Below are 24,165 nucleotides of genomic sequence, written 5' to 3'. Positions count from 1 at the left end.
AACTTCCTTTCCGCCGAGCCTTATGAGGTTTGTGCAGCTGCGACTTGCAAGACGCTAAGGCCTTTGGCAGATCCGATGGCGTGTGCTCACTGATAGGTGGAACATCGCAAGGCAGTAGGGTTCTTTATACTTGAGGCAAGCTTCTTTAAGGAGGCCGTACTAGTACAGCCCGTGGCTTGATTTTTTGTTTTGGAACCTAGAACAGCGGTCTTCCGCTGCTGCCGTTAAAGTCTGAAGCTATCATCTATTTTCCTTCGCTCCGCTGTTGCAAGTCACTGATTAGAGCGCTCCAGTGCTGACCCCGAAGGCGCGGTATCGAATCCCAGCCACAGCAGCAGCTTTTCGATGGAGGCGAAAACATAAAGGCGCCCGTGTGTTGTACGCTGAGCCGTCGCCACCGAGATCTTGGCAAGGCCTGCGCACCCCAGCGGCCTACGTCACGACAGGCGGATGGCGATAAAGTAGCAGCAAATGACTGTTCGAGCGCGAATCTGAGTCGAGTCACATGATGTCATCTCGTCCTTTTACCCAAGCCTGTACGCGCAGATTCAGTGGCTGATCCTTTATCGCTCATCCGCTTGTCATGACGTTCGCTGATGGGAGAGAAGGTGATGCAAAGGCCTTGTTAAAATTTCGGTGGTGTCGGCTGAGCGCGCAAGGCAAGGAACCCTTGGTGGTTATCTTCAGAGCCCTTAATTATGGTTTCCCTCAGCCAGATTCACTTTGGCACGTTAAGCTCTATAACTAAACTATACAAAACAAAAACATTTCCTTTCGCCAATTTTAAGCTGCCCGGCGTGTGCACTGAACGCCGCTTTCACATTGCTCGTGACTGACGTTGTTTGAATCGCTACCCTCCTCAACCGCCTCAAAAATAATATTGCTTTCAATTTTCATCCCGTGATAAACTTCACCTTACCAGACACTCAAGTAATTCTCACCTTACACCATCACCATGACTATTCATCCGTGTCACTCAGCAACAGCAAGAATGCATTTCACTCGGCAGTGAATTGAAGGTTGGCCAAGTTGTGTGTTCCCCAGCTCAACTAGGTCCTTTTTACCACCGTGCATCCGCATTTGCGCGCTCTATTGTTCGCCTGTGGGCATGAATAAGTGCTGTGGATATGTGGTGATGGTCCAATGGCTCTAAGTGAGCCTGTTTCCAGGAATCCTGTTTTGTAAGCCTGTTTTGCTTTGTGGACAACCTGCAAATGCCAAATTGACCCTGTCAAGAGAACGTCTGGAAAAACACAAAGAAACGTCCCCCTGCGGGAAATAGCAGGAAGTGCTTTCTTTCTTTTGTTCACCCTTCCAGTCGAGAAGCCCTATCGTCCAGTGAGGAATGCCTACTGTACAAAGGAGACGACAGAGTGACAAGTCCGCTGACGTGCAGGACAAGAAAGGAGCATGACGCATACGGCCATTAAATGATTTCCCGGGAATGCAGGAAAGATTTGCAATTGTCGAAAACGGACAATGCTGGGAGCGTATGCGGCGCCCACGTGCACTTGGGTTTCTGAGAAGTAAATCCACTTTCCGGAACCAGCTGCCTATCGATTCTTGGCTGAAGAATAGAAATGTACCTCCTCGCCGTTCCCAAGCTTTTCCCGCCAACAAGTGACCAGGCTCAACGAAACAATGCCGGGCCAGTCAGTGCTTCAGACCATCAGTGCAGTGATGTGTTCGATTGGATGCCGATATCTGAGGGGCGTGCCCTGGATTTGGTTGGTCAGCATCTTCAGAGAGGGGCTGGACATAGGGGGTTTTAAGGACGCTGCAGAGCACGAAATGTCGCTCTGGGCCCTGGGTAAACGGCTCATCCAGTCGCTTCTCGCTATGAACTCTTAACGCTTGCCATTTTGCTGATGTACCCTTCTTTTCGTGTAAATAATCTTGTAAATAAGTTTCTCAAAGTGCCATTAAACCTGCTTGTACATATTTCACCAACTTCGAAGATTCAGTCCTTCTTCAACCCCGAGTCTCTGCACGCTACCAAGTGAAGGCCGGGTCGACTTAGCCCCAGCGTCACGACAACTGGTGACCAGCGTTGGGATCTGAATCTACAAGCCACAACATCTGATGACTGGAGGTGGGATCTGGATCTACAAGCTACAACATCTGGTGATTCGAGGTGGATCAGAATCTACAAGCCACATCTTGTGATCGGAGGTGGCATCTCAAGCAACAAGCAGGCGCAACAATCGGCCAACAAGAGAGCAGCTCGGAACATCGATCGCATGTGTGGGTGAGTGCTTGGCTTTTCTTCTGATGTGGACCAGGTTCTAGAACAGGGTTAGATTTTAGAACTGGTAAAAAGGGTTGAAACGCCTTTAGGTTTGGTAGTTTGCACTGTTGTTTTGGAAGTAGCCGACACTCGGAGCGATCATGGACCTACAAAAGCTGCAGAAACCGGAACTGTTGCAATTGTGTGAGGAATTGGGAATTGATACAAGTGGTTTGGCACGAAAACCTTTGATTATAAAGGCAATCACAGATTTGGGAGCCGATGATGAGGAGCTCAGTGAAGCATGGAACCTCATCGCCCAAAAAAAGGAGGAGCAGCTCAGACAGCAGAAAGAGCGGGAAAAAGAGGAAAAGAGGCGTGAGCGTGAACTTGAGAGGGAAAAAGAGGAAAGGGAGCGCGAACGTCAGAGGGAAAAAGAGGAAAGGGAGCGTGAACTTGAGAGGGAAAAAGAGGAAAGGGAGCACGAACGTGAGAAGCTTGAAAGAGAAGCAAAAAAGCTGGACCAAGAAATTGAGCTCCGGAAATTAGAACTAGAGTTGAGCAAGAGGTCGGGCGATTGTCCCCAGCTAGCGGTACCTCGTCTCAACAAGGAGGCAGATTTCAAGATGTCAAAGTACATGCAGCCATATGTGATATCAGGGGATATCGGTCTGTATCTGGCTAACTTTGAGCGAACCTGCGAAAAACTGTCCTTCCAGCGAGACACTTGGTCTCAGAGATTATTGACGGTTCTGCCCAGCGAGGCAGCGGAGGTTGTCGCGCGGCTAAGCAAGGAGGACGCGGACAACTACGAGAAGGTCAAAGCTTGCCTTCTGAGAAAGTATAGGCTTAGCGCCGAGGCGTTCAGACAACGTTTTCGGAACGCTACTAAGTCCAGGGACGAGAGTTACCCTGAATTCCTGTACAATTTAAGAGTAAATTTGGGCGAGTGGCTAAAGAGCACTGATTGCTACAGTGATAGGGACGCTGTAGTCGAGCGAATTCTTTTGGAGCAGTTTTATAGCTGCCTCCCAGAAAAAGAAAGAAATTGGTTACAGGACCGAGGCGACATTAAGTCGGCAACTGAAGCTGCCGAACTCATTGAGGAGTACGCTTCGCGCCGACAATTCAGCAACCCAGCAGTGGATAGGCTCCGCAATCCCAAGTTGAGTGTGAATAACCGTCAGAAAAGGCACTTTGCTAGATTTGCAAACGAAGAAAGGAAGGCTTCTTCAATTAAACGCCCTAGAAAGGACGGCAGTGAGAAAAGTGGGGAAGTGACCAACGCGCAGAACACAAAGAAAAAGTTTGAGGCTAGGAAGCCGCTCACATGCTTTAGGTGTAATGAGCAGGGTCACATTGCCGTCAACTGCCGGAAAGAAAAGATTGTTTTCTCGTATGCCAGTGACTGCGATGAAAATATGCAGCTTTTAGAACCCTACCTGCATGACCTAGTAGTCAACGGGAAGCCTTGCAAGGTACTGCGCGATTCGGCCGCAACGATGGATGTTGTCCATCCGGCGTATGTGTCGCCTTCCGACTATACAGGACAGTGTGCATGGATCCGCCAGGTAGTGGAGGAACAGAGTGTGTGCTTGCCAATCGCGAACGTGGTCATCGAGGGCCCTTTCGGCGAGTTAACAACCGAGGCTGCTGTTTCAGGAAAGCTTCCTAAAAGCTATCCGTATTTGTTTTCCAACAAATCGGACATGCTACTGCGAAAGAGGGGCATCCTGTTCGGAGACAGAGTTGTGCAAGCCTTAACACGTTCAAAGGCGCGAGAACTAGCTACACTGCTCATTCCAGGAAAATCCACAGCGGAGGAAACGGCAGTTAAAACAGTGGTCGATGCGGAAGATAGCAGGTCAGAAAACATTGAGAGCGAGGCATCTCAGATAAGTCAACTTGAAAGTGAGCTTGATGAGACGCGGAATGAGGACGTTCTTGAGAGTAACCTCTTGCCGCCAGTGTCTAGTAATCTCCCGAGACTTTTAAGTGGAACCCGAGAGGACTTAGCTATGGAGCAAGCCGTGGTAAATCTAACTTTAAACCTTCTCGAGGAGATGGGGGACAACTTGATTTGCCTCAGCGGAAAAGGAAGCAACGCTCAGGAGCTTCTCAAAAAGACGGAGCAGAGAGGAGAACTAAAGAAATCCCAGCTGTCCGATCTGGGCGAAATAATAACAGAGTTTGAGGCCTGCTTCGTGGACAGGCCAGGCAGAACTGATTTGACTGAGCACGATATTGAGCTGACTTCAGACGTGCCAGTGCGATCAAGGTGCTACCGATTTTCTCCAAGGCAAAGAGAAATTCTGGATAGGGAAGTAACTCGCATGCTGGAATTGGGAGTAATAAAACCCTCGGAAAGCGATTATGCTTCGCCTATGATCTTAGTAGAAGCTCCAGGTAAAGACCCTAGGCCTGTGGTAGACTACCGAAAGCTAAATTCTCTCACCAGGGATCAAGTGTATCCTATTCCGAATATTGAGGAGAGAGTAGAACAGGTCAGTAGAGCGGCATATGTGACTACGCTGGACCTTACTCGAGGATACTGGCAAGTACCGCTCACTGAACGCGCCAGCAGATACGCGGCTTTCGTCACTCCGACGGGCAGCTACCAGCCAACAATGATGAGTTTCGGGCTCAAAAATGCTCCATTTTGTTTTTCCCGACTCATGGATAGGGTTTTAAAGGGGTGTGAAACATTCGCGGTGCCTTATTTAGATGACATTGCGGTTTTTTCCGACTCATGGGCGGACCATATGGTACATCTAAGAGCTGTACTGAGCCTTTTGCGTCAAGCTGGACTAACTGTAAAGGCCGAGAAATGTTGCCTGGCAAGGGCGACCGTGGACTACTTGGGTCACAATGTAGGTCAAGGTTTCAGGAAACCCAGCGAGATTAAGATTTCTGCGGTAGCAGACTATCCGCGGCCGAGCACGAAGACGGAAATTCGAGCATTCCTAGGTCTGACTGGGTACTACAATCACTACATCCCTAACTATTCAGCTTTGGCTAGCCCTCTGACCGACGCTCTCCGCAAGACAGAACCGACAAATGTAGTCTGGGACGAACAAAAGGAAGCCTCCTTCGTAAACCTGAAGGCTGTGCTGATTAGCCGTCCGGTATTGCGAGCTCCAGACTATGACCGAGAATTCACGGTCCAGTGTGATGCCAGTGATCGAGGGCTAGGTGCTGTTCTCTGCCAGAGAGATGACGACGGTAATGAGCACCCCGTGCTCTACCTGAGCAGAAAACTGAGTTCTAGAGAGAGGGCTTATTGCGCGTCAGAGAAAGAGTGCGCTTGCATTGTATGGGCCATTCAAAAATTGAAGTGCTATCTTGGAGGGGCCAAATTCACCGTAGAGACGGACCATTGTCCCCTGGCTTGGCTGCAAACTGCGACATCGAAGAACAGTCGCCTTCTTAGGTGGAGCTTGATTTTACAGCAGTACAATTTTGAAATAAGATACAAAAAAGGGAAGCTAAATGGGAATGCGGACGCGCTTAGCCGCTCTTTCTAAGCGGTCCGAGATGTTCCTCACCATGTATCCAAATTGATAATCAGGTTTTTTTTTTTTTCCGTGCGCTTGTAAATATGTGACTATGTAAAGCAGCACGTTTGGGTTTCTAGGCATACGTGGGTCCTGAACGTCTTGAGTGTGGGCTTTTCTCGAACAACAATGGCAGTTTTCTTTTAGCCTGGTCTCTTCAGACGGGAGCCGAGTGCTTGTTTAGACATGTGGTTGAGTTTCAGACAGCTCGAGCAATTTGGCCTACAACAATCAAGACAACGCGACAAGCAACAGCGAGCTTCAAGCGTTCACGTGCAGGCCATTAAGTCGTCTCTTCATGCAGCAGCTGCGACTGCTGCCCTCCGAGACTCTTCCGGCGGGGGAGGAGGCTGTTACGACCGTGCATCCGCATTTGCGCGCTCTATTGTTCGCCTGTGGGCATGAATAAGTGCTGTGGATATGTGGTGATGGTCCAATGGCTCTAAGTGAGCCTGTTTCCAGGAATCCTGTTTTGTAAGCCTGTTTTGCTTTGTGGGCAACCTGCAAATGCCAAATTGACCCTGTCAAGAGAACGTCTGGAAAAACACAAAGAAACGTCCCCCTGCGGGAAATAGCAGGAAGTGCTTTCTTTCTTTTGTTCACCCTTCCAGTCGAGAAGCCCTATCCTCCAGTGAGGAATGCCTACTGTACAAAGGAGACGACAGAGTGACAAGTCCGCTGACGTGCAGGACAAGAAAGGAGCATGACGCATACGGCCATTAAATGATTTCCCGGGAATGCAGGAAAGATTTGCAATTGTCGAAAACGGACAATGCTGGGAGCGTATGCGGCGCCCACGTGCACTTGGGTTTCTGAGAAGTAAATCCACTTTCCGGAACCAGCTGCCTATCGATTCTTGGCTGAAGAATAGAAATGTACCTCCTCGCCGTTCCCAAGCTTTTCCCGCCAACAAGTGACCAGGCTCAACGAAACAATGCCGGGCCAGTCAGTGCTTCAGACCATCAGTGCAGTGATGTGTTCGATTGGATGCCGATATCTGAGGGGCGTGCCCTGGATTTGGTTGGTCAGCATCTTCAGAGAGGGGCTGGACATAGGGGGTTTTAAGGACGCTGCAGAGCACGAAATGTCGCTCTGGGCCCTGGGTAAACGGCTCATCCAGTCGCTTCTCGCTATGAACTCTTAACGCTTGCCATTTTGCTGATGTACCCTTCTTTTCGTGTAAATAATCTTGTAAATAAGTTTCTCAAAGTGCCATTAAACCTGCTTGTACATATTTCACCAACTTCGAAGATTCAGTCCTTCTTCAACCCCGAGTCTCTGCACGCTACCAAGTGAAGGCCGGGTCGACTTAGCCCCAGCGTCACGACAGTCCTACAATTTCTGGCTATTGCGGGGCTTGTGCCGGGTTCTGAGCGCGTTTTCTCGCCCGGCCTGCTTGCCGGCGTGGGCCCAACCTTTCGAGCCAGCCTGAGCCCGTGCCACGCACTAGCCGCGAACGTTTTGGATGTGCTCTCAGGGATGCCCCTTTACTGCACTTTTGTTTGCTTTTGGTGTTAACTGCAGTTAAACCTGCACGACATGTTTTGAGCTTGCCTCCTGCTAATTTCGCAGGATTCAGCTAGTTAGATTTGTTGTGCGCAGGTTATGCAATAGAGAATTTGTAGCATGTGCTAAATGAAGCAAAAGTAACGATCAGCCGATACTAAAACCAAATTTATGAATGTTTATATTTTCGTGCAGGTTGGACTTTGCTTGTCCCGAGCGACAGCAGCTGTGATTAACTTCAGCTGCTTCATGGTGCTCATTCCAATGTGCAGAACACTGCTTCAGATTCTCAGTTCTAGGTTGCCCTCAGTAAGTCCTGTTCGTCTCAACAAAGTTGTGTCGCTTCATTTGCTGTCCCGTGACCTGATTCATTATGAGTGCGGCCATGCATGCAAATTTGCAAGCTATAGTTCTATGTGCCGCAGATAATTATTAGCAGTTCTGAAGCAGCTTGAACGCCCAACTGTTTAGTGTTTGACCATCGGTGGTTTCGAATAGCCGAGAAATTGTCTGTAAAGAAACATGACATATAACTTTTTCAGAAATTCCACGGCTTCGTGCGGATATGCGTCGACCAAGGCGTTAAGCTCCACGTTATGTTTGCTGCAACCATCATCATCACATCAAGTAAGTTGGACGGCTACTAAAAAAGAGGCTTTTTGGTAGTCACTGCTGCTGGAAGAAAAGGCGTTATTTGCGAAGAAGACACACATCGCCCATTTATTTTTTTTTCGGAAGCCTAGATTGGGGGGGGGGGGGGGGGGGGGGGTATCCCTGCTCAATTTCCACGACAAATACGAGCAGTGAATACTATCTGTGTTTGCATAATGTGCTTCGCTGATGTGTCTGAGTGGTACAAAACCACAATTTGGGAGATCTCTGCTATGAACAAGCAGCGAACAGAAGTTAACGTATTTTAACGTATATACTTCATGCGCGTAACCAATCCAAGCTTTAATCTTTGAGGTAGATTCACACTTATACTGTTATGTTCTTGTTATGTTCTAGTGTTGTTGTAGCTCTGTACAAAAACACCAAAGCAGCCATTCTTTTTTTTTTTAGTCTTATAAGGCGATTGACGTGCACGATCAAAATTCAGTGGTTCTTTTGCCTTATTTAGCAGCGCTCTCGTACTGTTGCTGGTTGGCTAGCCGGAATATTTCTTAGCCTTAACTACCCCTTATATCCGTCATTCACACGCCTCTATCTTTTCGCTCCTTAAATTGGGAGCTGTGCTTGTATACTTTAAACTCGACCTCTGGCAACATAATCATGAAGCCCGCACCGATTTATGCCTGCAATTACACGTGTATGGAACATATATTTCTGCGTTTTGACTGCATGAGCATAGTTTGAAAACTTAGAAAATATTTATCTTACCTGATTCATGTTTAGAACGCCGTGACTGTATTTTAGTGCTTATACAATAGGTAAGATTAGCACAGCAGTATTGTGTTTATGTTAGACCAATAGGGATGAGGTAACGGCTTAAGCATAGTATTTACTCCACCCTATACAAAGTATTCATTCTGCGCAGTGTCCAATACTATAATAGGGAAATAAATTTTATGACGTATTATGAGCTGGTTGGCTTCACTATTCTTAGCATGCATAAGCTAGTTTGAATATGCGCTCGGAACATTTGCTGCGAGCATAAAGCAGGAGACAGATGTGCGAAAGATTGACCGATGTGCCGCAGCGAACGCCGCATGCGAACTGCCGCCGCAGTGCCAGCCGGGACACATGGAGCACCGTGCGTCCGGCAAGAGAGCACCCTCAAGCTCCGCCCACAGCCGGTGTCACCGCGCAGCGGAGACGGAAGACTGCTTGGCTTGATAAACTTCACATGAATTATGAATTCACGCTCGTACAAGAAATGACAAAACAGCGATGTTATCAGAAGGATTGTCTACTGTACTCGTGCAACAGCATGCCTGCAAACGTACGAAGCTTTCGGCAACGATGCCACCGCGGACGCGCTGGCCGACGAACTCCACCGATTCGTGCCTGCCCTAGTCGTCGCTAGGCCTAGCCGGTGTCGTACCGAAGAGGCAGCGGACCGCGCTTCGGAACAGGCCAACGCTGTAATAAAGGTTCGAATTTCATCACCAGCGTACTGAGAAGGCCATCTTATAATAAAATGAACATAAGTTCGATTTGAGCGGCGCATTCGGCAGCGGAGTGAGCAGACGTTTGGCGATCGACCGGGCAGCAGCAGTGGTTGTGCGAACAAACTCGCTTGTGTCGCAGTTATCACTCGTAACAGCACTTCAGTATTGGCCGGCGATCTTCACAATTTACTTGTAGTTGACAGTCCTGTACTTAGTTTTAAGCCCGTTATACCTAGTGGCACGGGCAGAGGCACATTATTTCATGTTTTTTTGGGTTGCCTCACCATAATATATGTCCTGTACTTAGTGACTTTTTATGTACACGAAGAAGCAATGCTGAAGGGTTTTTCAGACGCCAGCGGCCAGCGCGGCCGCGTCGTCCGCTCGGCAGCACCTCGACGGTGGAGCGTGGACGGATGGAGCCGAAAGGCGCTCCACCGCACAGCTCTCCTGCGTCACAGTGACGTTATCGCTGTTCGCGCTCGCATTGGCTGCTGCCGCTCGCCGGAGCGTCGCTTCGCCAGGCTTCGCATGCGAACTGCCGGTGACATCTGCCCGGTTGGATGCAAGCGGCGAGCGCCGGTTTGCCGGATCGGACTTGTCCGGACGCGGCGCGCCGGAGGGGATCGGACTCGTTTTTCGCACATGTGTCCCCGCCTTAATACTCGATGGCTAGCCTGAGCTTCATAGCATGTGTTACTGCAGAGAAATGGGAAATTTTTGCACGTAAGAAGCAGCTCAGGGTGAATATTTTTACTAAAGAATTATTGCACCTAAAATGAATTTGAATGTAAAATTTTAAGCACGGGGTTTGACCTCGAACCTGGTCTTCTGTGAGTATTTACCATGCGCGAGTTTCTGATTACTTAGGGTCTGATGAATGCCGAATTTTAGCACAGCCTTCGCAATTATATTTAAGCTTTAACATATGTGAAAATGGCAGAATTTTAGGTGTATTAATGAGAATGCACTTGCACATGCCTGTATTCTTTTTTGTTCAACATCTGTATTTTTGTGGAGTACGCTTGAGCTCGAAGTATGGTTAAGATTAACGTCGATCTTGTAAGTTAGTCTCAGAGCTTCGTTTTACGTCAACATAAATTGTCCTGATTGTTTTCGTTCTGTCTCTTGTTATTGCAGTTGTCCATTCATTAGCGCACCTTGTTAACGCGTGCAACTTTTCTTCCTACTACTCGCACGACTACGTGGACATCAACATGGCCAGGTATCCTGGAGAGGTAAGCCGACAGCACATCACGCTTATGAAGCATGTTGCCAGCAGTGAGCGTAGTTCCTGCTTAGCGGCAGAATAAATTATTTTAGGCTACTTCTCAGTCTAGGCACACATATGAGCTTCAAGTTGCAATGAACATTTCTGTGCAGATCGGCCTTCTTACAATGCTAATTTTGGGCGGGTAGAGTCTTTTTCAGTGCATTACCTTAGTATATTCTCAAGTTGAAACCGGGCACAATAGCAAGCCTGAAAAGGCAAAATTTCCACTGTGCTCAGTATCGTAATCTTACAGTAGTGAATAGAAAGACACGATATTTCAGTCCCATCGCGGGGGTGCAGTGCTCGATGCGCTGCACCATCGCGAAACTCTATTACTCTAGGCAAAGCCACCAAGTTGTAGATCAGAAGCCCTACGGCCTTACTTCATCCTTTTACAGAATGTTTAAGCACAAACTAGGACCAATATTATGTCATGTTTTTACAGAAGCATATGATTGCAACTCGCTGCCCCCATCTTTCTCGTGTTCGCACACAATACTGATACCGAGAACTGGTGATAGTTTAAAACTTAAACAAATTTCGGGCTATAGTCCAATTAGGTTGATAAATGTAGATCATAAAATATAACTGAAAGTCTTTGCTGCGAGGTTGAAAACCGAAGTAAAGATTTTGTGGGCCCCCATCACACAAGCGGGATAGAAGGTCGATCTATTGTTACTAACATTCAAGTAGCCAGGAATATACTGGAGCGCTGTGATTGCATGAATGGTGTCGTAACCATGCTTCAGATTGATGTAGAGAAAGCATTTCACCAGGTCTCATGCGAAGTGTTATTCGCGATATTGGAGCACATAAACGTGTGATCGCATCTGGTGGAGGGCGTACTCATGGCATAAAAAATGCGCAATATCCCAATAATCATAAATAAAGTACTTAGCGATATGATACCGGTTAAACGGTCAGTGCGGCAAGGGTGTCCACAGTCGCCCTTGCTCTTCGGTATATATATCGAATTTTTTTTTGCAGGCTTGTTCTCGCGGATGATGTAATTTCTGGGTTTGCACTACAGTCATATAAAATAATAACTATGGCATATGCTAATGATACAGCTATATTCTGCGTATACAAGGAAACCATTATTCAGGCAGTGAATATGATGGAGTATTTTGAAAGCTTAGTGGGAGTGCTGTCAATTTATATGAATGTTTAGGGTTTTGGCAAGTTTAATGGTAAACAAGTTTATTGGTAAACAAAGGTTCGGATATTCGAGACTATTACTTATTCGCGGAATGAGGCAAAAAAATGGGGCAGAAAACAATTGTTCATGTTTGTTCACGCGACGACAGGCAATTTATTTTTTGCGAGCAAGTCGTGGTATGTGATGCAGGTTTTGCACTGTGCAAGTGTGAATACACTAAATATACACAGGGTCTATGAACTTTTTATCTGGGCTTCAACTCATGAAAACCCTACTAGGCGGCGGCGGTGGATAGTCTTTGTCGCTATTGACTTTTTCTTTGTCTCAAGTTAACCATCTCTTATTCTTACGAGATGTAAAGAATCCTTTTCTGCGTACCGTTTGTCAATTACGCTTGGCAAGAGCTTCGCCAATGTTCGTGGTGTCAACTGCTTCTCACTTCGCTGGTGGAAAGCGTGGTTAGTTTCGTGAGTACAACCAACATAGTTCTTATGTACTAAATTTTCAAGGGAATATTTAACCAATGTCACCAGAGAAAAAGGCTCTACAAATATCTTATTCCAATAGCCTTGCGTCTCCCTGTGTGCTGGTCATTATACTCTTCTTGGTGTAGGCAAAATGTATTAAAACGTGTAAAAAGAATGCCTGTCCAGCCTGCTGTGAAAAGGTTCTTTTATAAAATGCTATAGAGGTTCTGCCTGTGAAGACAAGGATAAAGAAAAAAGAAATCCTTGTGCCACGGGGTGTAAAGGGCATTTTATGTAGAAAGCCGACTGTTGAACATGTGTTTATAGATTGTTGGGATGGTGTTTTTTGGGGCAAGTGTGCTACAGCGAACTTTGAACAAATATTTTCCTTTAAATCCCAATAGAATTCGGTCTGTAAAAAAATGATGCCAGTGTTCCGTATGATATGGTAATGTTATTAGGCTTTCATAGCGTGTGGAAACGCCGAATGGCTGTTCGCCGTGGTGATATTCCTTTCAGACCAATCCAAGCGTATTTTAGGAAGTCTATTCGAGAGATAATAGATGGTTTGAAAACAGCTTGCGTACCGAGTGAGTTTATCAATGTACTATTTGAAAAAGCGACTAATTTGAAAATTTTGTAATTATGAGTATTGCATGTAAACCGGCTCATTTGTGCAAAGTCGGCCGGCATGTCTGGGTTAGTTGTGACATAAAGGCATTAATGACAGAAAAAGATATAAAAAAAGCCATGGTGGCGTAGTGGCTAGGACCCTCGACTTCTGTGCCCAGGGAAGCGGAAGCGAATTCTGGCCGTGGAGGCAGCTTTTCGCTGAATGTGAAAAGCCACGTACCCCTGTGCTGTGCGATGTCAGTGCACGTTAAAGAAACTCAGGTAGTCGAAATTTCCGGAGCCTTCCAGTACGGCGTCACTCATAGCCTTTTTATATATATACAAATTATTTATTTCAAAAAAATTACATACAAATACGAGCCTGCCCAAGCCAACAATGGGCTTGTGGGGCAGCGCTCGGCAGAATGGAGCAAGCCCAGGGGCGGCACAGTAAGTAATTACACAAGACTCAAACTAAAAACTAAAGAAAGGCAGTAAGAAATGACGGGGAAGAAAAAAAAAACAAAAGCCTTAGTTGCTTTGGGACGTTAAAAATAATAAAACCAGGAACAAACAATATTTCAATTTTTATCTTTCATCTCCGCGCTAAAACATAGGCACGAGCTCGATGGGAAAACAAATGTCAGTGTTTTCACAGTAGCAAGCAACGCCCATTGCATAATAGGCCACAGTATGTTCCAACAGCACATTAATTCATGGTCTGCTTTCGCCACCGGGATATAACTTATATTATGTATTTTCATTAAAAACACATTCCAGTTTCAAAACCAACTGTTCACAATAAGGCAGCGCCGTCAGTACTTTGCATGCTAATTTTGTTTCAATTAGCGCTGATAACTTTGAGGCACGGATGTTGGGAATGTGCCAGTGAACATTCACTCAATGTTCCACCAGTTTTGCAGCAGCTGGTAATACGTTTTCCCAGCAATGGCCACATTTTACCTTTCGGACGACGAGGCAAGCCAATGCAAGCGTTTTCGGTTCAGATAATCTCGGCTGGTCGGTTTGGTCCCTTCATTAGGTGAACCTTCCTTTTCCTTCTGTCAATTTCTAATAAACGTAGAAGAGTTCTTCGAGTCGTCGTTCTGATTGAATACTTATCTAAACTCTTAATTTTTGCGTCTATATAAAACAGTAGTCTTTACAGCAGCTGACAGATAAATGTTTCTGCTCATTATTACATAATTATTGTGAAGGAGATACATTAATCGCGTTTGAGGTAAAATATATAATGAATCCCGGCATAATAATAAAGCATTATTGTATTAAGTATGTTAGAAATAGTGAACTAGTAGCGTATGTGTTCGAGAATTTTTATTGTCTACATGCTACTGCCTTGTATTGGCAAAACGTACGAGAGGTCGTCTGTTTCTTCCATGTTTCGTGCTAATTCGCTGAATAGGATACAATGCCGCATATTATGTTGATAAGCTGAAGCTTCAACTTTTGAACTGCGATTGGAATCTGAGAATGTTGCATAACATTTAAAAAAGAAGAACTTAAAACGTTAAATAAAACGGCACATATTTTAGTAATTGCAAACGAACCTGACTTACGGATTTTTAACATAAGAATTCGTTAACAAAGCCATCATATAGAACATTCAAATCGTAATCAGGAAATTGCGATTAGAAATAGTAAACGTCTCTACTTCTAGTGAACTAATTACAAAATGCGTGAATATCAAAGTAGCCGCAGTTGATTAACAAGGAAGAAATTTGGTCTTATATTGTACGAGCTGCACTATTCCACAGGAAGCCACTACTTTGCGCTGTAAACATGCGCTATCATTGAAAAAGATTGGTTTCATATGATATGGCGTCGAAAATAACTCAGGCTATGAAGGACGCCGTAGTGAAGAGATCAGGAAACTTCGACTACCTGAGGTTCTTTAATGTGCACTGATATCGTACCTTGATTTTCACCTGCACCGAAAAGAGGCTGCCACGGCAAGGGCCGATGCAGCATCCTCGGAGCCAGCAGCTGATCGCCATTTCTGCTGAGCCACTCCGCTAGGGCTAATTGAAAAATGAGAAACAAATAAACGTTAAAGGCGGCGAAAAAGTCGGAAAATTGGGAATCAAATGGCTCTCCCTTCACAGTACAAACGTGCGAAGGAATATGAGAATTTAGCCAGTTGTGTTTATGCCATGCTGTTAGTATAGAATCCTTGTGTACATTTGTGTAAACATGCCCGTTCTTGTTCTGTTTCTTTTTTTTTTCTTATTGATTTCTTGCTGTCTTCAGGATCCACTTCTCATGATACTCAGGACAGGTAAGGTTCTTTCTTTTTTCTTTTATCTCGAGACACAATGTCTCGGAATCTAGTCTTATTAAATGAAAAAAAAAATCAGAAATCTGACATTTCTCGCATTTTTCGTGAAATGAAAATTGATCAACGGCACACATCCGCCGCTGTTGTCTTCCTGCAGAGTACATACGTGCGAAAGGGCGAAATATCAAGGAAAGCCTTAGAGCTAACATACGAGGCGCCCGTTCCCGCGGATACATGACTTTATTAGGAGGAACGCGGTGGGCATAGGGTTGGAAATAGGGTTAAGGGGCATCTTGTTGAACCTGCAACTACTCGCTTGCATACGAGCGGACCAGGTCAATATTGAAAGGGGGCGAAGCACCCGGTTGCAATCAAGGACGCGATCCCGGCTTGCCATTACTTTCTACGAACTGGATTTGCTACTAAATCTCTTGCCCGCATGGGACAACGCAAACACGGACTGAATTCTCAGAGAGCCAAAAAAAAAAAGGGTCTGCTCATACTTGATGTCTATGGGCTAGTCTACACTTTTATGCCTGATTGACAGACTGTGACTTTCTCACCTCCTCTCCTCGTCTACCCTCCCCCTTTAATCCCCCCATTCCCCTTCCCCAGTACAGGGTAGCCAACCGGATTTATTTCTGGTTAACATCTCTGCCTTTCGCATTACTTTTTTCCTCCTCCTCCTTGTTTATGCTGTGACAGTCTGAATTCTAAATGTCTCTGTACCTTATGTAGCTGTTATTTTTCAAACTCACGCAGTTCGGATCGTAGGGTTTCCCGGATAATACGTTTTTCCCCCACATCCGTTTAAAAACAAGGTATCAACGAGGCTCCAACGGATTTGCTTGCCGCGCCATTATTTCGCGTAATTTTCTGCTTCGTTAATACCTACTCACTATAAAAGAAGACATGCTCCTCACCACAGGAGGGTGCCTCCATTTCAAAAATACTTCATATTTCATTCTATTTCTATCTCCACATCAGTGATGGCCTGCATTTGTAGAAGGAAATAACAATTGGCAGGGATCTAAGCAAGACGTGAAGCAACGTTTTGAAGAGAGGAGAAGGAATGTGAAAATACGGCGCCTGAAAAACATCAATGGGAGAAAATCTTAACTAGCCTGCTAATGTATTCCTTTTTCGCGCCTTAATATTTCCCTACTCAAAAAGCATACACGCATACGCATCCGATGTTTTGTCGTCTTTTTTCGTTATCAACCTGGGGAGTATTCATTTAAAAGTGGTGCCTTCAGCTGGTAGGCTTCCTTACAAGTAACGAACACCAAGAGCCCCATCAATAATGAAGAATCGACCACGCTTGGATAAAAATGCGTCCTTTGTTATTTTTTTTTTGCCATCCATGTAAATCAACTTACAGCTTTGCATGTTTACATCCTTGTATGTCTCGTCGGTGCGGACAAGGGCGACGGCAGAGTAACGTGAGTTAACGATTCATGCTTATATTGGAACTGCCTTGTCCAAAATAGGTTTTGTAGTCATATAATAATGCGGAGAGGGGATGCAGGTTTCTGCTGTAGATCATGCAGAACCTTGAATTTGAACATACACATAACACACTCTACTCGATGAAGAGTTCAGTGAACTATCGTGTGATCGTGAAGGTGATATGAGGAATCATATTGCCGATATAGGTAATCATCATTGCCATGATTGGCAGCCCGTCAACTTGCCATTTTCGCACTTGAGTTTCAGCTGCCTCCGCTGTCTTTGGCTTCTCTCGAATCTCAGATTGCAGTTCCTTTTGTCCGATTAGAGAATTGGATGCCTGTTCACTGTATTTTGTTCGTGCCAGTGTTGGCGTCCTCTTCCTTAATATTACCATTAGCCCTACTCCGTGATTTTCTTTGCCGCAGCTTACTGCATTGTCTGTATTGAGTGATGAAGGAAGGCTGCCCATGGGGACAAAGTGTGATTGATGTTGCAAGCTTACGGAATTCAGTTTATGTTGTATGTGCGCCTGCCTCATTTCAGTTCCAGGCTGGACGGGTCTGGCCATGGTCTGCCTCCTGCTTTTTCTCTCTGTAGCATCGCTCAAGTGTGTGAGGTAAGAAATGGTTACCACGTGCGACGTGCTTCACTGTCAACTGCGATTAGTTCTTCAGCTTCCGTACCTCCCGCGTTGCGAACCGGCTAGCTCTCAGTTTTTTTAACAATACAACGTATTATAGCATATACTGTCACATTATAATGTTCGCTAAGGAATGGCACGATCAGCACTTGTGTGGGACTTAGATGATTGTCATTTTACACAATAGCCCACCTGCATACGTTGTTCGTCTTGTATAGCCACCGCACCCCCCCCCCCCCCCCTCACATCCCCTCAAATTTTCGAAATATGTTCCGGAGGTGTCTTTTTACAACAAAACCGCGCCCCTCTGTTGCCACCCTCCTACCATGACTCGCTTTTTTAACGCAGCCCTGCGATTGTTTTCGCTACGCGGCGCCGTCAACTACTACTAGAACGCCGACGGCTTTTCGGCCGAAAGAGCTTTGTAAGATATCGCTTACAACCTCAAAATGTTAATTTGTGGTCCTAGTGATGGATGATTGATTCGTGTGGGATAGGATATGATGAATTATTGAGTCCTTGTTATTAACTGCTTAAGTAATGTATTATAGAAATGAAAAACAAATCGAGAAAGGAGGGTGCAAAGGTGTTACAATGATCAGAATGGAAAGGCAATGTTTTACTGATGCTAAGTTTCAGTATACAAAAGTAAGAAATGAAACCATAAAAAGTGAAGCAACAAACAACCAAAACCCATTGTCTGTGTGTTTGAAATGCTATTGCAGCATAGCCTTAACGGTGGATTCCCCCGGCGTTGCATCGTTTCGCTGAAGGCGCACTGAAACGCATCAAGTTTCCGAGCTTAACAGCGACTTCATCGCCCAGCTGGCTATGAGAGAACAAATCAAAATTTTAGAAAATTAAAAAAAGTGGGCAACCAGCGTCTTTGAGCGTTTCCTATCGCGTCATAGCCTTAATGAAGGAGCATGAGTGCCCACTAAATTTTATTCGGTCGCTTCCTTACATCCTGTTGTTGCTTTTCTCAAAGTATACATCAAATCCAAGTGAATGCAAACAAAAAAAAAAAAATGGTAGGCCGCTTAAGCTCCGCCTTTAGGAGTGGTACGCGATAGCGTTACCGAACCCAGGTGGTACTGCATTCTCATTCATTTCTCCTGGTCTTAAGCCGCACCGCAGCGTACTACTCACAACACAGCACTATTATCCGCCCATAGTACGAGTTGTAGAAGACGAAGACGACTCATACGAACGTTCCGCACTGTTAGTCGGCAGCGTAGTCATCACACATCTAGTTACAGAAACGCGTCCGATCCGCGTCCATTAAAATTCGCAGTCAGCATACACGGCGGGCGCTTGCCCGGACGCCCGGTGACAGTTTGAGCCGATGGCGCCACAGTGCGGGAAGGGTGCGAAGCGCGACACACGACAACATGGTGGCGGCATCTACCTTAAAGAAATCACTCTTGGTCGAATTCTGGTTGCTGCCTGCATGATATCGACGCAAAATTGCAGTTTATTTTATGGCAGTTATTTGCAGTTCGTTTATTTATTGCAGCTATTGCAGTTATTTGTAACTGCAGTTGTTTTTTATTCCTCCAATGTTTCCTGTAATGAGAGAGTGGGCGTTATATGCGCTAACAAATATAACGAAAATCGCAATGAAATGTTTTCGATGAGCCGCTTGAATAATCAGTATCGTGGTCGCCGCTCATTATTCTGCCGGGCTCTTTGTACCGTAGCCGCGTGACGCATACCGCTCCCTCGGCTCATTCATCTCGTGCTGAGGTTCAAGGCGTGCAGTATTGTGACGACATCGGTGGGCAGGCCATTCCAGTCTTGTGCTGTGCTCAGGAAAAATGACTGCTGAAAAGTAGTAGTATGCTCCTGGGGGAGGGGGGGGGGGGGTAAACTGCATTAATGTGGCTGGAGCGGGGATTCGGTGGGCTCAACCACCTTCCTCTCTCTTTCTCGACACCGCAAAGTATTCCAGCGGCTTATCGAAAAGATTTCTTGTGAGTTTAGTTGTATTTGTATGCATATAACGCCCACTCTCTCATTACATAAATAATGCACGGATTATCAGAGGGCAAAGAGTGAAAAAAAGCATGAAAAAAGTTAAGACGCACAATTCTACGCTGCGAGGTTAGACACGGTAATTTTACTTGCGCTTTTAAGGCTGAGATACTCGAATAGTAGGAATAATTAGACAAAATGAATCGCGCTGGTTTGTTCTGAAATTTGTTGAGGGCGTTATTAGGATTATTTGGTATGGATAAAAAACAGCAGTAGCATACTTTTGTTTGCGGTGCACAATTGTTTGGAGAGAAAGTTGTTTAATAGGGAAAGAAGCGATCGGAGAAATGTTACGTCGTATATCACTTAAAGCGCGATTAGCAGAATTTATCGTCGGGTTAACATGCTGTATTCATTCTAGGTCACATGAAATATTTACACCGTGGTATGCCACTTATTAAGATTTTGCAATCTACATGTTATGGATGCTGTAATCGCGAGCAACGTACTTGCGACGGCGGTGAATGAGCATGTTGCATGTTAGCAAATTGCAAAATTTACAAAAATGTCCTCTGTTACTCGCTTCATTTCTTTTAGTTTCGTAATAATTCCTTTGTAATGACATAGCCTAGGACAAACCTTACACAAGCCACCCCTTTACTCAAACGAAACAGTATGGAACTTTCACAAGGCCAGGGGATCGAGTCTCGGTATGTTCGGGGTACTTTTATTTACTTTCATTCATTGTTGATTTCCGCGTCACAACGGAAACGGTAGCAGCAACACCGACATTACATTTTTCGCAGTCAGAGCCCTTACGCTATCGCGGAATAAAACGTCACAAAATATGGTCGGACGCATCGTTGCTGCTGGTTTCAAAAACAAGTGCTTGATGACAGACCTTTGCTGCTTTCTTGTGTAGGTGTTGCTTTTTTGTTTTCAGGAGCTTACAAAAGTTTTAATTGTATTGTGTTCTTGCCATTTTGTATTCCTGAAGTTGTGCAGAGGTGAAAACAAAGTTTTCACTCTTAATCCCCACTCCCCTCGTCTCGCCGACCGCGTGTTTACCCATACCGTCATAGTTACGCTCCTGAAGGTGCTTGCTTCTACAGGTTTCTTTTAGAGGTGATAAGCGTGTCTATATATTGCGAGAATTCAGAAATAAGACATCAGTATGTAGAAAATGTTTTCATAGGTTCCTCCTCTTCCGTGTGATATATATGGTTCCCCCAAAAGAGTGAAATGGCTGTGTTTGTCACGCATATATGGGTATGGCAATACTAGGAAGTCAACTGGTTGCCAGCTCTTCACTCCATTATGATTGCCTATGTCGTACTGGGGCTGTTTTGTCATGCCTTCATGGGCGGAACACTAGACATCATTCCACACCGTAGCGCGAGCGATGGGCTTAAGCGAAGTGAAGGTTTCAGCTATGATCAATGGCGTTCATTGAGAACGCCTATCTTTCGTGTTATGTGCATTTATAAATTTAAGCGCAGGTAATTGCATTTCATCTATTTAGATTTCAGTAACGTGTTACGATATAGGAGTTTAAGAAAAAATGGTAGTGATATTTGACGAAGCATCTATCCACGCACGGATTACAGGAACTCTCTTGACCTTAACGTGTATGCTTTAGAGGGCGATTAAATTTTATAAAATTATTGTGCCAAGAAACGTCTTATAGTTTTATGCGACTGACGAGTGTTGACAACATAAATTACGGATGCTGGTACTACTAAGCACTGCTTCGACCTCCGCGGCTATCATGCAGATATTTACTCAGGATTCAATTTTCCGCAGGAGGTCATGCTACGATCTCTTCTGGTATTCCCATCACTTGCTTCTACTGTTCCTGGTTCTTGCCATATTCCACCCTCTCAGGTAAGGATAGATGCAGTCTGCGGGGCTGTTTGTCTGAGTGCATGTCATGAATATACCGGGAACTTAGCGTTTCCTACTTTAAATCCGAAACAAACTTTACAATCTGTGGAGGAGAGTAGACTGGCGTATCTCAAACAGGCTTCTGCTGTATGTATAAGGTCAGATGAGCAATTAACATTTACGGACATCTTTTGCAGAATGCATTGCGGTTTGCTTTTGGTAAATAAATGCCACCGTATACATCCGTCATTAGAAATGCATCTTTCATGAAGAAAATTCTGGTGTATATTTAAAACGTGGCTCCTATGTAAACAGCGTTATATATTGAGTAAATATTGATCTAAGCGCTACAGAATTGTCGTATATCGTTGAATGGCCTATATCATATGTGATTGCACTACACTAATTCCAAGTGTTATCTAATTAAATACACATTACCGTTTTTTTTGTTTACTATTATTGAACTTTACGCCAAAACGCCAAATCAGTGTCATTGAAAAAGTTTGGACGAGTAGGATCTGAAAATATATTCGTGCAGCTATCTATCGATCTTGAGTGCAACCAGAGCTAAATCTTTATGATTTTATTCGTAAAAAAATGAAAACTGAGCCTGTAGTTTAAATATTGCCACATAGTGGTGACAATGCCGTTGTTAACAAATGAAGAGGCTTGAACTTCACTTGAATAAGCTCTTTATTGGGCTGACTTGCGCCTGCAGAATAATTAAGTAATCGGCGGCGGCGATAGCAACAATCGTGCTCGGCGGTGCACGCTCAATTTAAAGGCGGCTAAGAAACATCGAGATAAAGCCGCAAGCGGTGACTAGCACAACCTGGAACATTTCACAAACACACGCGAGTGGCCGGAATCTTCGAGATGCATCTCGGAACATCTTGTGCGACAAAGAAAACGATAGAGCTGTGCCGTGCCTCCCGACAGCGAGCGTGAACAAAGAATACACAATTGATCCCCGTGCCAGAATCGGAGTGATAAGGCCACATGCCAGTGGCTGTCGAAAATGAAGAAATAAAGATTTGAATGGCTTGCGGCAATATGTAATAGCGGTTACATTTAAAACAGGCTAAAATATTTACTTACGCTTCCCTGATTTTAGTAACATTGCATCAATTTCCGCTCGTTCTTCCAAGTTGGTTGGTTGGTTTGTAAGGTTTAACGTCCCAAAGCAATTGACTCAGGCTATGAGAGACGCCGTAGTGGCGGACTCCGGAAATTTTGACCACCTGGGGTTCTTTAACGTGCAATGACATCGCACAGCACACGGGCGCCGTCCTTTTCGCCTCCATCGAAAAGCAGCCGCCGAGGCCGGAATTTCGATCTTCCAAGTCTTACCTAGTTGAAATGAAAAGGCGTGGTATTTCAGGTTTTGGATGCAACAGAATAAAAAGAACACGGATGCAGAAAGAAACACGCAGAACGAGGACTAACTGAGAACTGACAACTAACATTCTTTACTGGAAACCCGCGCGTTTTGTTTCTTTGTCAAATGTCGTCGAATCTCTTGCTTTCCTCTGACTCGTGCTAGGCTCAAAAAAGCATTTTTTTTATAACGATATTAATCAAAATTTGAAGTATGTACTAACTATCTTAGTTATCCACCCTTTTAGGGCCTGATATGCAGCGAATTTGTGCGCCGTTATTAGGATAACAGCTTAAAGTGGTCCTGTAACGTTTCTTGTGGTAATATTCTAATGCAAGAAATCCACTGAGGTGGCCTTTGTGAGCATGCGAGTCAATAAACGGTTTGCATGAAAACTATAACTTTAAAATAATATTTAAAAAGTTCTCCTGGCGATCGCTCCCAGCGATTAGTCGACGCCTCCCTGCGAACTCCCATCCTGAAAACATCATCGGGGCGTGCTGGGTGCGCCCGCCAAGTGGAAGCTCCGAAGAGTCGTAGGCGGGAGAAGCCGCGGTGGGGCGACGTCGCGACTTGTTTTCTTGGCTCTTTTTAGAGCGCAGCTCTTTGGCGTCCGTTCCTAGGTTTCGCGTCGGCGTCGGCGTCGTCGTCAGCCTCGTAACCAGCTCCGCCCCCCTTTCATCCCCCCAGCGCTAGCAGCGACCGACTGATACCGCTGGATGCCGCTGACGCCGCTAGAGAGTCAAGATAACGTGACTGCATAACTCATTTATTTATAGGAAGGGAAAGGCGCGGTAACTGTCTCACTTGTTTTCTGTGGACACCGCAACAGCGCCGTTGGGGAAGGGAGGAAGGTGGGAGTGAAAGTGGAAAGAGAGAAATAGGAGCCATAGTGGAGGGCTACGAAGTAATTTCGACCACCTGGGGATCTTTAACGTGCGCGGACATCGCACAGCACACGACGCCTCTTCGTTTCGCCTCCTTCGAAACGCAGCTGCCGAGGTCGGGTTCGAACCCGAGTACTCCGGCACAGTAGTCGGACGTCTTACCACTGCACCACCTCGGCGGGGACGTGACTGCATAGAACACCGTCGCCGCCATGCAGAAAGAGGAGGGGAGGGTCCCCCCCCCCCCCGGACGGGAGGGTCCCCCCCCCCCCTGTTCCTGTGTGGCGGATAGGGTGCTCTTCAGTTGCCGACGCGCCGGTTATTTTACGTAGGCCCCGGCACGTCGACGAATACGTGACCACCTTCCCACGGCTAGACCTGGTTCTTGGCGCTGCGGAAGCGAGGGTATCATATTGTTTGCGTCGGCATCGGCGGCGTTGTCCCTGAAACCAACTCCGCAGCTGGGGTTGACTCACTATCGGCGTCAGCAGCATCAGTCAGTCGCTGCTATCTCTTCCCTCCTCCCTTTATCGCGTTGTCCGCTTGCTGCGCGCACTTCTGCCCCATCGTTTGCCGCTGGGTGTACACGCCTCCCCCCTCCCCCCTCTTCCCGCGAGTCTCCGGTTGTCAAAGCGCCGGCTCGAACTTAATTCCTTTCTTCGCTCCTCCTCCAATGCAACCCCTGTGCGGTGGCAATCAGAGAGCCAGATCGGTGGCGGCGGATCTGTATATGTGCACCGCCCGA

General features: G+C 45.9%; 1 protein-coding gene across 1 annotated transcript in view; it reads left to right on the top strand.

The window, feature by feature from the left end:
• LOC146209427 (NADPH oxidase 4-like) overlaps positions 1-24,165 on the top strand; it is a 186,018-nt gene that overhangs the window by 119,976 nt on the left and 41,877 nt on the right. Inside the window, exons 3-8 of the mRNA XM_084600221.1 lie at positions 7,483-7,596; positions 7,830-7,914; positions 10,539-10,636; positions 15,178-15,205; positions 17,201-17,273; positions 21,075-21,155. Of these exons, the coding sequence (XP_084456347.1) occupies positions 7,483-7,596; positions 7,830-7,914; positions 10,539-10,636; positions 15,178-15,205; positions 17,201-17,273; positions 21,075-21,155 (479 nt within the window). The remainder of the gene's footprint in view (positions 1-7,482; positions 7,597-7,829; positions 7,915-10,538; positions 10,637-15,177; positions 15,206-17,200; positions 17,274-21,074; positions 21,156-24,165) is intronic.

The sequence above is a fragment of the Amblyomma maculatum genome, chromosome 1 (assembly GCF_055883805.1).
Source record: "Amblyomma maculatum isolate TAMU_Amacu chromosome 1, ASM5588380v1, whole genome shotgun sequence".
Taxonomy (NCBI): Eukaryota; Metazoa; Arthropoda; class Arachnida; order Ixodida; family Ixodidae; genus Amblyomma; species Amblyomma maculatum.
Note: the sequence above shows the minus strand (reverse complement) of the source record. Positions and strands in the feature narration are given on the sequence as shown.